Below are 17,987 nucleotides of genomic sequence, written 5' to 3' on the forward strand. Positions count from 1 at the left end.
CCTAACCCGGTGTCACAAGCAGTAAGGGGAAGGAAAGGGGAAAGTTCCCAGCTTACCTTCATGGATTCTGATGGTGTCTGATTTGGGGCTGGCATCTCAATACGCTGCAAAACTGGTGGCAGCCCCTGAGCTGGCCTCCATCTAAAACCCCTCTGCCCGATTCTTACTGAGAGAGAAGGGAGCTGCAAACTTCCTTGCAGTAAAGAAACCTGAGTGTCTCTTGAGCCTGAGCAGAAACACACCCTCCCTTTTCTCTCTTCCCTCCCTTCCTTCCTTTCTCCCTCCCTCCCTCTCAGATTTTTCCCGGACCCTTTTCCCTACCCTCCTAATGCAGGGAGTGATGACCACCCCCAAACTGCGTTTCCTGCTGAAAGTATGAAATCTCGTCGAAAGGGAGGGGAGAGAGGAAGAAAGAGTGGGAAATCAGCTCTGCGAGTCAACAGCTGCTGCAGAAAGCAGGGAGAGTTGATAGCCCTGCGTCAGTCAGTGTAGCAGCGGCGCATATAACGCACAGATGAACCATGCCGATTCCGTTAACCAAGCAGAAGGGTCTGGGGGTGGAAGGGGGCTGACCATGTCTGGAAATCACTCTTCTCTAACTGGGTGGGTCTGACTGGGCTTGTTCAGTGTAGAAGGAAAAGGCACTTCATACATTCTGCAAAGCACTCTGCATTTTTATTACTTTGCTTGCTCATTTCAAGGCTGAACCCTGATCATTATTTTTTAAGTGGCTTTGGTAGGATCTAAGCTCCCAGTCAATTTAACCCACGTGGGGGCCAGGTTGGGGAGATTGCCTACATGGTTATGATTTAGGGCAGGCCTGCTAGCTTCTGAAGCAGGGTGGGCGCAAAACACTTTCAGATTGGTGGCAGAATAAACTCTGGTATATTAGAGGCAATTCATGGGCTGCTGGATGGACATCCTAGATTTTGGCTAAAGTCTGCTGTGACCTGGGAGTCAACTCTGTTGACCATAGCAGGACTTACTTAGGAACAGACTTGTTCTCCAGCAAACAAGGACTTTCCAAACTCACTGCTGGACCAGATGACCTTTGTAGTCCCTCCCAACTCTACAGTCCTATGATTCTATAATTTTATGATTCTATACACCAGTGTTTTCTATGCAATGCTTCCTCCATATGCCCCCAACACTCGAGTACAAGGGCTGTACACTCCATTCAGCATCCTGAGAAACTCCCTCTGTCCCACACCCATTCACTTTTTAAAAATAAAAGTAAGATTGTGGCCCTTACAGCTGCAAAAAAGGGGGACTTCAAAAGTATATAAGCAACACCCACTGAAATTTCAGAAGCCAGGGAGCTGGGGAAGAGAGATAAATTTCTGTTGGTCAGAGGCAAAGCTTTAGTGATCCCCGATGAGCAAAAGCTGAAGAGGTTGTCTGAAACTATCAAATGGATGCTAGTCTGTCAAATCTATACAGGCTGAACAATTTGGTTTTCTGGTTCAGTTTGGATAACATTAGTGCAAAAGGTTCAGTTTTCAGTACAGAGGGCATACCAACCCCTTGCTACAATAAAAATTGCCTGCTTCTGAATTAGACCATGTCATGTCTGGCACTTTTACCAGCTGCATGAGCTATAGCAATTAAGAAGTGATAATACTGTTCTTCATGCTTTGAAACAGGAGGGCTGAGCCCATGGCCCTCTAGATGTTGCTGGACTACAACTCCCATCAGCCTTAACTAGGACCCATACTGGCCTGGGTGGATGGGAGATGTAGTTCAGCAATATCTGAGGGCCAGAGGTTCCCCCACTCTGCTTTAAAACTTTTACTCTGCCAATGAGGCCAACCTTATTAATTTTGGGAATCAAGGAGCTCTCAAAGGTAAGAGAAGAGCCCATATACTCTCTACCGCCTCCTCTCCCCAAGGCTCTGGTGACCCTGATAGGCATGAAGAGGAATGAAAAGGTGATAGGCAGCATGTCTGAATGGTGACAGGTTGAGGCTTCAGATGGGGAACATGAGAAGCTGCCTGTTATTGAATCAGACCAGCTTGGTGTATCTAACGCAATACGGTACACAGAGAGACCATCTTTGCTGTAAGTCCTGCAAGACTCGTTCCCTGGGTTGCCCATCTGTTTCCACCTGGTTTGGGAGGGCGGGGACCTCACTGACTAGCTGTTGCTAGAGCTTAAGTGTCCAGAGATCAGCTTTGCTGTGAGTCTTGCAAGACCAGCTAACCAGAATGCTTAGAGGCTGCTGGGTGTAGAGGTTTTTGTTGGGGTTAAGATTTAGTTGTGGAAATGCTTAATTTTTATTGTTATTGATCCAAGGCTGCCCAATGAGTTGTCAGGGCTAAGCAGCTGTTTAACCCAGGTCTCCCATATGCAAAGCCAAAGGTCACAAATTCAGCTGTTGAGAACGAATGGTCATGCTTCTCATTTTACATTACCTACAATCACAAATCCTTCTCAAATAACAGTAGCCAAATAAAAGCAAGTAGGACACAAGCAATTGCATATAGAATAACATCCACTTTCCATACAGAAGGTCTTAGGTTCAATCCTAGGTCTCTCTAGTTTGGGCTGGGAGAGAAACCCTGTTGGAAATCTGGGAGAGCTTCTGCCAGTCCGTGTAGACAATACTGGGCTGGATGGACCAATTGCCAGACACAGTATAATACAGCTTTCTAGGTACCATTTAAAAAAACAAAAAATCCAACAGCATCCAGAGAAGTGTGGCACATCCATGGAGTATTTTAATGGACCCCACCAGGGTTGCCATAGTCTATGTTTGGGGACTTTGGTGCTGACATAAGGAAAATTTCTCCTGCTGCACAATGCGTAATTGCACACTGAACAGCTTCCCTTGTGCTAAAATGGAGCCTCCCAGGGCAACTTAAAAGCAGCCTCCCTGTGGCATTCTGTAGCTTGCAAACCAGCCTTGAGCAATGCTCTTGGTGTTTTTTTAAAAGTAGCAGAAGTCTGGGTTGGGCCCATTAAAATACCACAAAACTGAAAGGTTTTACAGCATACGGTAAGGCCTCCCCCACATAATCACTGGTGCACAGCCACAGCAGCTTTTAATCAGATCCTGGATTTCGCTAACTCCTAAAACAACCCCCCTCCAAAGAATCCTGGGAACTGAAGTTTATTAAGGATGATGGGAACTGTAGCACTATGAGGGGCGATCTACAACTTCCAGGATTCTTGGTGTGGGTATGTAGGTGCTTTGAATGCACTTTAAATATCTGGTATGTACACAGCCTGGTGTCTAACAGGTCTCTCTCTCTCTCCTGTCTGCTCCATTTGTATTTGTGAATGAACAAGTCCTTTCCCACCCATCTCCTACCTACCTGCATTGAATTCTCTGCCGCCTCGACAGATGCGGACCCTTCAGTACTGCACTACCAGTGCAACATGCCTGGTGCTCACTGTGACTCCCAAGTGGCCTTCCAATCCTCAGCCTGGCCTCTTGTCCTCAGGCAAAGGAAGTGCTGATAGCACTCGGGAGACCCACACCCTTTCCTCCCCTGGGCTCCGGCCCTTGGCAGAGTCCTCCCCTCCTTTCCTGAATCCTTAGTCCAGAACCAGCTGAACCAGGAAGCTGAAGGCCTGAGCCCTGTCAGGAAGGAGAAGGCTAAGTCACAGCTCTTGTCAACAGCTGTTCCCAACTGCAGGGCTCAAGAGAAAGCTGCCTCTGGCCTTGCTCATCTTGTGGATTTTCTATGCTCATATACTGCGTTCTTATAGCGACCAGCATGCCAGCTCAATTTTTTTTGCTTTTAAAGGGACACCAGGGCTTCATTTGGACCAGGGAATGGTTCTAGGGACTGCTTTCAGTTTCAGCATCATGGCTCAATATTAATGGACAGAAGTGTTTCTGAGTGGGGAGAGGGCTCTTGCACTCAGCTGCTGCTTGTGGGTTTCCCACTGGGGCACCTGCTTGGCCGCTGTGAGAACCGGACTGGATGCTGGACTAGATGGGCCACTGGCTGGATCCAGCAGAGCTCTTCTTAGGAGTGGGTGCAGAGTGCTTTCTTTTCAACATCAGTCACTAACTACTGGGAGTATCCATTCACATTGGGGCTCCCAGATAGACTGGAGTGCTGAGTTTTTCCTCCCTTCTTCCTATACCTGTAGTATTGCCACCTGATAGAAAGAACAAGCCCAGCCTGCTCTGGTGCCTCTAACAGCATCCTGATCTGCAGACATTAGACAAGGAGGCTTTTCATAGCACAAAGGTAAACAAAGATGTTATGCTGCTGTTTCTCTTGTTTAGAAACAAAATCCGGCTCATTTTAGCGGTGTGATGTTGGCTTTCTAATCTGCTTTCAAATCACTTGGAGGGGATTAGTTATTATATAAATATAGTGGGGGTTTCTTTAAACTACCTTCTGCTGATAAAGAAATAGGAGCAAGGGAGGGTTTGTTTAACATAGTTACAGGACTTCTCTCACACATAGTGTGGGTTATGAACTGGATTTAAAACTTCCCCTATGTTTAACAAGGTCTTCAAAAAGAAATTGAAATTGTGTGTCAAGGAAAGACAATTACTGAAGCCTGCAGAATTTTGTGGCATAAGCACATTTGCAGGCACTTAATTGCTTTGAATAATTACCATACAGAGGTGGAATGAGCTACACATGGCCCTTAAGCCTTACCCTGACCACTGAAAATGTTAATAATCTTCTCCTACTACTGCTCTGCCTTCAGGTTTCACTACAAATTTATGACAAATTCAATAAGGACCAGAAACTTTTTTCATTTAAAATCAAACTAGATTACCAAGATGCTGAATTTTGTTCCCAGTGCCAATTTCTGGTGTGGATATTCTACAATTCCATTATGATGCATGAAAAAGCCCAAATCATGTGTCCATACCAGTGGTGGCGAACCTATGGCACACGTGCCAGAGAGGGCACTCAGAGTCCTCTCTGTGGGTGTTAGGTTGTGGGTGAACATATCAGACGACACAGCGATTCTTCAAACAGCTCCTTTTTATTCACAGGCCAGAACTGAACTGAAGGGTTCAGCCAGCCTGCCTATATGGAGCTCCACTAGAATGCAACAGTAACCATTTTCTGTAACTATCAAATCGCTGAATGTCACTTTCAATCCCTTATTTGCATATGTGGACTATCTACAGTATCCCCCTGCTGGCCCAGGGTGAGAACTTCAGTACATAACAGTGGGCACGTGCGCCATCGCCCCAGCAGGGGGTGGGGGAGGAGGAGGAGGAGGAGAGGAGGGGTCTCGTGTGCTGTCCAAAGCCTGCGGCACCAGGGCCTGGGGGCGAGCGAGGGGCTGAGCAGGCATGACTTTTGATGCGGCAGGGCCTCCTGCCAGTCTCTTTTTCCTACTCTGGAGTAAGCCGCCTTGAGTTCAGCAGGGCTTAACTCCCAGGTCAGTAAGCATATAAAGACGCCAACCTAAGACTGGGCTGCTGGGTTTGCATGTTTGCTGGGCTTCCCGCGGAAGCCAACAGAGAAATTCATTCCATGGAGCCTGCGATCAAATGGCAGCCGAAGAAACAGCAAAATATAATAATACTACTACTACTACTACTACTACTTATAATTATACCCTGTCCATCTGGCTGTGTTTATTTATTTGTATGTGCACATGCAGACAATCACTATCTCATATTAAAAATTGGAAGAAGGTGGCTCTTAGTACAGCCCTCCAGTGTACACTAGTGGCCAAAATTGTGGAACCTGCTGGAAAAAAATGTATTTCTGAGATTTGATGGCCCATAACACCACTTTGTTTGGGAGTAATACCAGTGCTTTTTTTCTGTGGGGACACAGGGGGACGCATACCCCTAAATATTTTGTGAATTTAACGGGAGAAGAAATTCACTACATTTATTTTTCCCAATTTGAACTTTATTTATTTTTCCCTGGTGGTGATTTTCTTGAGCCAAAATGAGAGTACCCCTAAACATTTTTTTAGAAAAAAAGCACTGAAATTATATATCAGTGGAAAGATAATTTAATGAAGAATGTAATGCAATAACTTTTATGAAGGGTTATTTATTGCAACAGCAGCCCTAAAGAAGAAATGTGAAACTCACAGAAAAAATGAGATATACAGGTTAAATTGCCATGTTGGCACTTTGCGATCAAGGGAAGTAATAGTGCCACTGTATTCTGCTCTGGTCAGACCTCACCTGGAGTACTGTGTCCAGTTCTGGGCACCACAGTTCAAGAAGGACACTGACAAACTGGAACGTGTCCAGAGGAGGGCAACCAAAATGGTCAAAGGCCTGGAAACGATGCCTTATGAGGAACGGCTAAGGGAGCTGGGCATGTTTAGCCTGGAGAAGAGGAGGTTAAGGGGTGATATGATAGCCATGTTCAAATATATAAAAGGATGTCACATAGAGGAGGGAGCAAGGTTGTTTTCTGCTGCTCCAGAGAAGCGGACACGGAGCAATGGATCCAAACTACAAGAAAGAAGATTCCACCTAAACATTAGGAAGAACTTCCTGACAGTACGAGCTGTTCGACAGTGGAATTTGCTGCCAAGGAGTGTGGTGGAGTCTCCTTCTTTGGAGGTCTTTAAGCAGAGGCTTGACAACCATGTCAGGAGTGCTCTGATGGTGTTTCCTGCTTGGCAGGGGGTTGGACTCGATGGCCCTTGTGGTCTCTTCCAACTCTATGATTCTATGATTCTATGATAAATAAGTGGGTTTTGGGTTGCAGTTTGGGCACTCGGTCTCTAAAAGGTTTGCCATCACTGCTCTGTTCCATGATGGTAATACAGTAAATTCCATGTTTTTGCTACATTCTCCTAGGTGAAGAGTACAGTACTCTCTTCATTTGCTTATAACAGAAAGAATACTGCCCCTTTTTCCCAAACTCCCCTCTCAAATATCAGTGTATATTGAGTCTATTCATCTCCATTAACTTCTAGTGTTGAACATGGCCAAAGGGGTAGACGGAATCCTCTCACAGCTGCTGTGGAGAGATCATGAATGCCTTTGTGGAAATCAGAGCGCGCCACCTTCTGGCCAGGTACCAAACTGCACTGGGAATAAATGACGCTGGAAGAGAACGCTTTTTCCGTGCTAGCTGTCTTCTCTGGAATGCTTATCATTTGTCCAACTCAGTTATTATCCAGATGGCAATACTATCAGACTGCTGCATTGCACAGTATTTCCCACCCAGCTTTGTAGCCATTTCTGCAATGATGAACACAATAGCTTTGGAGTGGCAATGCATTATTGGTCCAGGCAGTGGGGGTGGCCGCGGGGGTGATGGAAGATCATTAGTCGTAGGTGGCGTCTGGGGTTGCACCCTTCCTTATAGCTGGAGTCTGCTTCTTTAAAAAATAAGATGTAGTGATGTCATGCTGGCTTTGCACTAAAACATGGGAGCACAAATATATAGACAGCTCCCCCACTTTCTACTCTCCAGTCTTGGGCATTGAGAATAGAAAGTCTTATAACATCATCATCAGTGTAATGTATTGTTACAAAGGCTACACACCACCCCCAGTATCTACCAAACAGTAGCTATGTGCAGGTTCCCACATCCAGAATGAAGTTTGATTGGCCATAAACTCAGCTTGTAGTGCACAAGCAGCAAATGACTGTACAGTGGCAAACAGGGATAAAAACCACAGCACCACACACAGCCGCCACCAACCACAAGAGGCACTGTAAGGAAGTGCCAAAAACTGTTACAAACATTCACAGATTTAAGCCGCTAACCAGTCCCTGCAAAATCATCAGCCTCTCAGTCTTGACCCGCCAGCCTTCCCCATTTGGCCCATGAGACCATCTGGGCAAGCTATGCCCAACCCCCTTACACCTGATGTCCTACATGCTAAGGGCAGAGCATGGCCCAAAGGGCAGAGGTTCTCCAGAGCCCACTTGAGCAACTTCCAAGGCACCCTGCAATCTGTCAGGAGTCCTTCAAGTGCTGCACAAAGCAGGAGCTCAGCACTAAGCAAGATTATGCCCTGCCCCAGTATTGATAGATGTGAAGGGATAGTGAACCTGTTTGTTTAATTTTATTTATCATTTTCCATTTTAAATCAAGCAAAAAAGATATTGTTTTACATCAGATTTCAATACCCCATTTTGACCTCCCTCTCCCTTTCTTATATTGATTTGCCATCAGATTGCTTATATTAGTAATATCTTTACTGCATTTCCTAATTTAAGCCTAATTATTAGTTGTCCCATATATTCAAAATTGGTTTTTATCTCACTGATAGTGATCCTTTTTGGTCTAGGGACACATGAGTCTTTTGCACCTGAACCCAATGCTAAGTGTGCTGGTGCTTTGAAGTCCCAACTTTGCGACCTCAAAGCACCAAATCCCCTGGCATTATTTGTGACATCATATGATTGACAGGTGAGTGGACTCACCCATCTGTCAAATTTGGCCTTTAAGGAAGATCCTGATAAATATTTGTCATTGTGGAACCAAAAAGATTCCCTTTTCCTAGAGCATCACATTCAAAAAGCTGGAGAGAGAATATCGCCTGTCATTAGCTCCCACTGATGAAACATCAGCTATTCATCTTGTAGTGTTAACAAGCTATCTGACCAGCAACAGGACTGAGCAGTTAATTTGAAATGTTGAGCTGTTTCTGTCTGAGAAGGCCTGATACATGCCACTATTTTGCAGGAAGGATTCAAGCACAAACCAGAACTTTAGGATTGTGCATTTTAAGTGGCTTAAAGTGTCCTGTCTCTCTAGCGCAACAAATTGACTTTTTAAAAGAATGACTTTTTGAGGCATTGAAAATGCATTGAAAAGTTTGGAGTGTATGGATTATTAATGGAAAGATGTATAAATGCCCCATAAGCAAATCAGGATGAATGCTCACAGTCATATAACTGGCTCATAAACAAATCAGAACAAATGCTCAATAAAGACTGGGTACTGTCTAACCACAGTGTAAGCTTTGTGAGAGCAAAGCAGAATGAATGTTTAACAACGGGATCATCCGGAGCAGGGGTCAGCAAACTTTTTATGGAAGGGACCGGTTCACCATCCCCCAGACCTAGTGGCGGGCTGGACTGCGCACACGCACGTGGCAGAGGGGACTTCTTTCTCTCCCCCTCTCTCCCCAAGCCCCTCCCCTGCATGAAGGAGTATCTAAAGAAGTGTGCATGCACACGAAAGCTTATACCAAAACAAACTTAGTTGGTCTATAAGGTACTACTAGACAATTTTTATTTTTTTTTATTTTTTTATGGAGCTAGAATATGTTTGCTGTTACTGCCAGTGCCTCTGACTCCACCTCCCTTGACCTTCCTGCCTTCCGCCCTGTCATTCACAACACTGGTTGTGGGTCTGCTTCCCAGAAGGAACTTCTATTTCGGGAGAAATGATGAAATGATATCTTCCATTATCTCTTTATCTGCAGCCAGATGCTCGCTTCTATGCTTTGAAAGCTGCTTAGGTGTGTGTGTGGAGGGGGGGGCGGAATCAGTGCATGAGGCTGAAGTGGAAGAGTGCTTAACCCTCCCCCTGTCTGCTCTGCCCCCCTCCAAACTGCACTGCCAAGGACTTCCCACCCATGGGCGTAGCCAAAAGGGGCAGCTGCCCCCCTAAGATCAAGTAAATAAATAAAAATACTTAACTGAGTTAGTTAAGCCTGCCCCCCCCTAACATAAATCCTGGCTATGCCCATGTTCCCACTGTGCAGTGTGGGGGGGAGCAACTTGGAGAAGGGAAGCTGGAGGAGGGCAGAATTAAGTCTTTCCCTGCACCCACCCTCCCTCCTCTGCCTCCCACTCTCCTCATTTAAAGGGACCATTGGGTTGCCACCCTGACCATTTGGGCCTAAGGCAAACCTTCTGCTGGCTGTGGTTATGGAGTGGAAGGGGAAATCTGCCTTCAAGTGCATTCTTAAAGAGAGAGGAGAGCATCACTTCTGTGTGGCCGGCTAGCTATGGGGGCACTTCAAAAGATCAAGAGCCCCAATGTTTTCTGCTTATTACCCTTCCCAGTTAATCTTTGGTGGTGGCTGAAGAAGATTTTAATCCACATTTGAATTGACTCTTACCCTCAGAGCTCTAAAGTTAATCCTTAAACCACAACCTTTTACTAAATGCACAGAGTCTGGTGATGGGGATGGTGCTGGCTGCTAAAGGGTTAACACAGCTATTTGGGTGAATGGAGAGTTAACCTCTGGCTGTTCCCTTGTGATAGGAGAAGGAGGAGGAAGGGGGGATATTTTGGCAGCTTCCAACTGTCTAGCATAGACGTCTCCTAGCCCTGTGTGATTCCAGGACCCCCCAAGCAGACAATGGCTCCTAGGGGCTTGGGGCAGTCACTTACTTCTTTCCCAGGCCTCTTAATGGGAAAGGGGAAGGGGGGAAATAAGTGGGGTGGGAGTGGAAACTGCACCGCAGGAACTATGCACAAGTTCCAGTTGCTGGGGGTTACAGTTGTGGGTTTCCCATGGGCATCTGGCTGGCCCCTGTGACAGCAGGATGCTGGACTTAGAAGCATAGAATTGTAGAGTTGGAAGGGACCATGAGGGTCATGTAGTCCACCCCCTGCAATGCAGCAATCTTTCACCCAATGCCTGACCTGAGATCAAGAGCCTCATACTCTACTGACTGAGCTGTTCCTTTGGTCTGATCTGGTGGTGCTTGTCTTACTGCTCTGTTCCCCCTGCTCCAGATGACCTCCAGCATTCAGCATTCATCCGGATTTGCTTATGCAAAGTGTACATGGTGGTTGGAATCTGCCTGGTCTTCACTGGTTCTGATTTCTTTATAGCAGCACAGTTATATGAAAATCAACATTAGTTCTGCATTCACCCTGATTTGCTTGTGAGGCCTTTAGTCATTTGTTCATCCCCGCAAACCAATGGGGAAATGCAATTGTTATAAGAATGTAAGATCTCAAATATATAAATTAAATGTTCATAAATTTACAAGGCAAACACATACATAAGTATATAAACCACGTGTCTGAAATAGTACAGGAGAGCAATCCTGAAACCATTTTGACTCTATCTGTGCCCTGTCCCTGCCTGGCTCGCAAGCGCCCGCCGCCCCCCATCAGTGGCGGAAACTGGGTGAGTGCAGAGGGAGCCCCTGCTGTTGACAGGCAGGGGCGAGGGCAGGGTGGGCATGGAGGGTGCTCTTCACCCTCTGTGCCCCGCTCCTGCCCTGCACGCTAGCCCCAGCCTGACAGCTGGCGGCCAGGCGCTTGCATGCCAGGTGGGCGCAGGGATGGGAGCACAGAGAGTGAAGAGCACCCTCTGCACTCCCCAAGCCCCTGCCATTGCTGGGGCGCAGAGGTTGCTTTTCACCCTCCGCATCCTGCCCCCACCCAGCATATGGGCACCCGCCTGTAGCTGGCGGGCAGAAGTGGGGCGGGTGCTGCGGTCACCCAGCACCCATCAGCTGATGGGTGGGTGCTTGCATGCACATGGTTAGTGCCCCCCCAAGATTCTGCATCTGGGGCCCTGGCCTCCTGCCCCCCCGACACCACTGTATCAGTTTGGAAATGGAAGTTAGGCTGAGGTGTGTACATTTGAGACAGTCATTGCACATGTGCAGCCATCCCCCCCCGCCCCCTTCCTGGACTGTACAGCAACATAAGAGTGAGATGTGAAAGACAGCCGGGGAAGGAGGGATGAACTTGATGTGTTTCAAGACACTAATGTGTACATGGCTGGCCTGGAGGGAATGCTTATTCAGGTAGGGAAAATTGCTAGGTAGGAAATGTTGATGAAGAAAGATATATACAAATACAGTGGTACCTCAAGTTACAAACACTTCAGGTTACAAACTAACCTGGAAGAGTTACCTCGAGTTGAGAACTTTGCCCCAGGATGAGAACGTAAATCATGTGCCGGCAGCGCAGGGCAGCAAGAGGCCCCATTAGTGAAAGCACGCCTCTAGTTCAATGCTGTCAACTTTTCTCGCGAGGAATCCTATTCGGAATAAGGGAATTTCCCTTTTAAAAAGGGAAACGTTGACAGCTATGCTCTAGTTAAGAACAGTTTCAGGTTAAGAATGGACCTCAGGAACGAATTAAGTTTGTAACTAGAGGTACCACTGTACCGCGCCAAAGCAACAAAGTTCTCCCCACTCGCAATAAAATGCAGGATTTAAATTAAACAAGAGCAAAACCAAAGTCTTAGAAAAAAAACTTAGATAATGAGGAAAGAAAAAACCTTTTTGAAAGGACAGGCCTTGTTTCGGTGAAAAAAGTTAAATATTTGGGTGTGAATTTATCGGTAAAGAATTTGAATCTTTACAAAGATAACTATGAAAAATTATGGAATGAAATTAAGAGAGATCTTGAGGTATGGTCAAATCTAAAACTCTCATTGATGGGCCGAATATCGGTGGTTAAGATGAATGTATTGCCGAAGATGTTCTTATTTCAAGTTTTACCAATCATCGATAATGTCAAATGATTTAAAGAATGGCAGAAGGTATTGTCTAAATTTATCTGGCGGGGGAAAAACCTAGAATTAAATATAAATTACTTACAGATATAAAAGAAAGAGGGGGCTTTTCCCTGCCAGATTTGAAGATATATTTTGAAGCTGCTGCATTCTGCTGGATCAAGGATTGGATTCAATTAGAGAATGATAATAGAATCATAGAATCATAGAGTTGGAAGAGACCACAAGGGCCATCGAGTCCAACCCCCTGCCAAGCAGGAAACACCATCAGAGCACTCCTGACATATGGTTGTCAAGCCTCTGCTTAAAGACCTCCAAAGAAGGAGACTCCACCACACTCCTTGGCAGCAAATTCCACTGTCAAACAGCTCTTACTGTCAGGAAGTTCTTCCTAATGTTTAGGTGGAATCTTCTTTCTTGTAGTTTGGATCCATTGCTCCGTGTCCGCTTCTCTGGGACAGCAGAAAACAACCTTTCTCCCTCCTCTATGTGACATCCTTTTATATATTTGAACATGGCTATCATATCACCCCTTAACCTCCTCTTCTCCAGGCTAAACATGCCCAGCTCCCTTAGCCGTTCCTCATAAGGCATCGTTTCCAGGCCTTTGACCATGATGATGTGTTAGACTTGGAGGGACTGGATAATCAATTTGGATGGCATGCATATCTATGGTATGACAAGGTAAAGGCCCACAGGGGTTTTAAGAATCATGTAATTAGAAAGGCATTATACAATGTATGGACTAGATACAAAGATCTCTTAGTAAGAAAAACACCAAAATGGATTTCACCAATGGAAGCACAGGCCCCAAAAAAGTTAAATATGGAAAACAAATGGTTGAGGTATTCAGATTTGTTGTTAGAGAATCAGGAAGGTTTTAAATTAAAACCATTTGAACAAATTAAAGATAAAGTGAATTAGTTGCAATAATATCAAATTAACGAATTATATAAGATGGATAAGAGAAATGGTTTTGCAACAGAAAAAACCAAATTGGAAACGGAGTTGTTAGATACTAATGATAAGAATATGTCTAAAATGTACAGTTTGTTGTTGGAGTGGCATACAAAGGATGAACAAGTTAAATCGGTCATGATTGATTGGGCAAGGGATGTGGGACATAATATAATGATGGAGGACTGGGAGAGGCTATGGAGGAAAGGGGTTAAGTTCACTGCATGTACGATGTTAAAGGAAAACATTATGAAGATGATGTATAGATGGTACTTGACCCCTGTAAAATTAGCAAAGATTTATCACAAAAGTGATAATCTTTGTTGGAAATGTAAAGAAAAAGAAGGTACTTTTTTCCATATGTGGTGGACTTGTCCCAAGGTGAAAGACTTCTGGGAGAAGATTTATAATGAACTGAAAAAAATGTTGAAATATACATTTATTAAGAAACCAGAGGCCTTTCTCCTTGGAATAACAGGTTTAGAATTGCCCAAGAAAGATGTTAAATTATTTTTGTATGCCACAACGGCCGCTCGAATATTACTTGCTAAAAATTGGAAAATACAAGAACTACCAACAGTGGAAGATTGGCAGATGAAGATGATAGACTTTTCAGAGCTAGCTGACCTGACTGGAAGAATCCGCGACCAGAAAGAAGAGGAGTTTCAAGAGGACTGGAGGAAATTTAAAGACTATTTGAACAAATATTGTAATATAAAAAATTAGAAATTACTTGAAAGAAACAAATAGGCCTAGGACAAATTAAGTTATAATTAAATAAATGGGATTCAGAATGTCAAGAAAAGTGAATAAGATGACTATAATTGGAAATTGTTTTAGTTTAATAATGATATTGGAAAGCTGTTACTTTTAAATTACAAGGAAACTCAGAAGGGAGGGATTTGAGGAAGTCAATCAAGATGTTTAAAAAGTTGGATTTGTGAAGAATTAAGTTTGTTATTATTGTTTATTTGTTTATTGTTCCCCCCTTTCCCCTCCCTTCCCCTTTTTTTCTTTTCTTTCTTCCTCTTCTTTTTTTCCTTTTCTGTTTCTGTGTATTATTCTGCTTTGTGGCTTGTGTTATTATGGTGGAAAAATTTAATAAAAATTTATTAAAACAAAAGCAAAAAACAAAGTTCTCCCCACTCTCAATAAAATGCTACCTCTTCCTTCACAATACTGAGCTGGTGCGTATGCTGTGATGATGGGCCAGCAGGGCTTTTTTCACCTCTTTGTAGCTTACTGGCAGCTGTTTAGTGGCACGGCTGGCTTTGGCTCCCCCCTAAAAAAAGCTCAAGAACTTAGGGTTGTCCGTCAAAAATAGTGGGAGTTCCTGCACCTCTTTTCTAGAAAAAAAGCACTGCATGCCAGGCACATGCTTTAAACAGCAAAAATGGGTCTGCTGGGGCCTCTCTCCACCTCCCCCATGCTGTCTCATCCTGGCAAGAGGACAATATTTTGGCTACGCCTATAAAATTCTGTCCAGAAGAGGGAGATTAAACTCTCTGGAGAGGAAAAATTGGAGTGGTCTGGCTGCACTGTCAGTATCATTTATGATTGGTTCGTTGGGTTGATTGACTGGCACAATTAATTAATTAATTAATTAATTGCAGGGATTTTTGTTTTCCATTTTTTTAAAGGGCAGCTTTCTTAGGGAACTTTAATCTGTTCTATCCCTTGAAGTAAAAGGGAGGGAAGGTAGGTATGAGAGCAGTCAGAGGTTTAGGGATGACAGATCTCCACACCCAAAAAGAGGGTATTTTTAATATATAAAAAAGAAGGGCAAGGAAGTGGTAGGGACACATAGAGGCAATGTAGGTTTGGGGGGGGGGTTCTTTGCAGGTGCTTCCAGATGACCTGTTTATTGAGTATTCATCCTGATTTATTTGTGGACAGCTTGGATGACTTTGCTTCAAAGCAAGTGTTGCCACACCCTTTCCACTCCAGTTTCCCTGTCACTTTCTGTTAAAAGTCCAGTTTTGTGGGGAAGTGGTTGAATCCCACCTGAAAATAGAGGAGACCTGAAGCACCCTTTGTCTCCTCCTACCTCACAGATAAGCATGCCTGCCTGCTGCGTGGCGTGGCAGGAGGAGGTGCCTCATGTAAAAAGTTGTCTATGCAGCAAACCAACAACAGAACTGCATGCAGCATTCCAGATGTGCCCACACCATAGATATATATAAAGGCATTATAATACCATTCATTTTTTAACCCCTCATTCCTACCAATCCCCAACAATGCATTTGCCTCCCGCTGCCACCACATAAGGAGTTGATGACGCCGTTGGGCTATTTATCATGAATCATGACCGAAGATCTCCTGCCTGTTTAGATCTTGCCAGGTCAGCAAACCTTGTTCAACAATCAGCACTTTGTTCCTCCCATTGCTTTAGCAGGGAAACAAATCAGGAAGCCACAGAGAAGGCTTTCAATAACATTTCATGGACTTTTATGACAAAAACTTTAGAAAAAATAAATTGTGGAGATATATTCTTGAAAGCAATTGAGGCAATTTATTCTAATCAACATGCTATGCTGATAGTTATTTTAAATTTTTCTGTTGAGGCATTATTCACTAAGGGGACAAGACAAGGCTGCCTCCTGTCACCATTATTGTTTATATTGGTGTTGGAGGTTCTGGCTAGAAGAAATAGATCTGATGAAGAGATCAAAGGAATAACAGTGGGGCAGAGAGCATATAAACTCAAGGCATTTGCCAATGATGTGATGACAGCAGTAGAGGAACCTATGGTCAGTGTACCAAGGGATTTAGAACAAATTTCTGAATTCAGAGAGAAAACAGGTTTCAAACTTTTCAAACTTAACAAAAATAAAACAAGAATTATGGTGAAAAATATGAATTGCCAGATAAAAAATGATCTACAATTATCAATAGGATTAATGATTGAAAAGAAAATTAAATATTTAGGAGTGTGTTTAACACTGAGGAATATCAATATTTTAAAAGACAATTATGTGAAAGTTTGGAGAGAGGTTAAGAAGAGCCTATAAATTTGGGGAAGAACTTGTCATTTATGGGGAGGATATCTGTGATAAAAATGAATGTGCCACCACGCCAGTGATCTGGGGCTCCTTCCTGCAGGTAAGCCTATTCAATCTGCTGCAGCAGCTTTGCCTCTGCTGTGCTGCTTGAGCATCTAATAACTTTCTTCCCAACAGTCATTAGGCTAACAAAGTAAAAATCGCAACCCCCCCCCGAAAGAGCTATCTTTAGAAAGACCCCAAAACTGTTGAGTTTTTTTATGAAAATGCCAAAAAAACCACACCCACACATGAGGGATGCAACTAGGCTTGTGTTCAAGAGGGAGTTAACTAGAGCAGGACTAATTGCATCCAGGAGCTAGAGATTGAGACTTAATGAATGACTGACTGACTGACTGTACTGGACTGACTCTTGCCGCTGCCAATTAAATAACCCAGGCCATCTAATCTCCCTCCAAATAAATTAGGATGAATGTGCAATAAATAGGTTGCCAGGAAGCACCCTTAGCTGTGCTATCAGCACTAAATAGCTACCATGCATTGCCAGATTTATGTAAGGGCTCAGTAGACTGAAGCCTTGGGCTTCTAAATCTAGGGGGCCTCCCCAGCCTGCCCACCCCACAGTGGGCAGTCCCCTCTCACCCCAAATTGCAAACCCAAGACTTCATGCGATGGCAGGGCAACTTGGGCCCAGCAACTATGAGACTCAGGGCCAGCCAGTGCGGTCCAATTTGAAACTCTGGGGCCCACCTTGAAATTTTTTTGTGGGGCCCCAGTTCATAGCCAAAGTCTGCAAAATCTTAGAGATATAAATCCGTGTGCTAGGTCATTTTCACAAGGTCAGCAAAGCCCTTTAGAAATCAGGCCTGTTATTGAGTTCTGGTGCAAGTTTGTACAGTTCACGTCTGATGAGCTTGAGAAACAAGCAAAAGCCACCTTGCCAAATGTCCACTATGAAACAAGGAGACAAAGAGTGAGGGAACGGCAAAGAAATGGCAGAAGTGCACCTGATGCCTTAGATGCACTATCTTCCAAGAGATAGGTTTAGAATAAAATCCTTTATTCCTATATTAGATGCACTTGAAGCCAATTTAAAAAGAAGAAGTACTGTGTACAGTGATGTTGCACAATTGTTTGCCATTCTTGCTACTTTGACAGCATCTAACCAAGAAATTAAGCAAGGTGTTGAATTGTTGATGGAAGCATACCCAGAAGATATTGACCTGAAACTTAGTGATGAACTTTTGGACTTTCACCTCTACGTGACACAAAGCCATAGGCTTACAGCAGAGCACTCTCTGTCTCATACAGACCTTTATCAAATTATATACAAGGAAAAAATTCAGATGGCCTTTCCTAATGTGGAAGCAATCTTGCGGCTATTTCTTAGCCTTATGGTCACTAACTGCTCAGGAGAGAGGAGTTTTTCAAGACTCAAAAGAATTAAAAATGAATTAAGGGCCACAATGTCTCAAGAGAGGTTGTCCGCACTGAGCATTCTGTACACTGAAAGTGACAAACTTAGACAAACAAATTTTGATGAAGTTTTCAGATGTCCTTTAGAGGAGAAATTGTGAATTGCAGGATTTTAAATGCCCATCATCATCCTTGGCTTCATTCAGTTTTGTCGTGAGGGTGGGGGGTTGGGAGGGGCCTCACAAGTGGAGTAGCCG

The 17,987-nt window shown here is 44.2% G+C and overlaps 1 protein-coding gene across 2 annotated transcripts in view; it reads right to left on the minus strand.

Moving 5' to 3' along the window:
* TNS2 (tensin 2) overlaps positions 1 to 17,987 on the minus strand; it is a 139,248-nt gene that overhangs the window by 104,386 nt on the left and 16,875 nt on the right. The window contains exon 1 of one of the 2 annotated variants that reach the window (XM_083599722.1): positions 57 to 240. The exons of the other annotated variant lie outside the window; for it this stretch is intronic. Within the exon in view, the coding sequence (XP_083455848.1) occupies positions 57 to 95 (39 nt within the window). The 5' untranslated portion in view covers positions 96 to 240. Of the gene's footprint in view, positions 1 to 56; positions 241 to 17,987 lie in introns of those variants that run through there. 2 annotated transcript variants of the gene reach the window in all.

This window comes from Podarcis filfolensis (genome assembly GCF_964270895.1).
Source record: "Podarcis filfolensis genome assembly, chromosome: 2".
NCBI lineage: Eukaryota > Metazoa > Chordata > Lepidosauria > Squamata > Lacertidae > Podarcis > Podarcis filfolensis.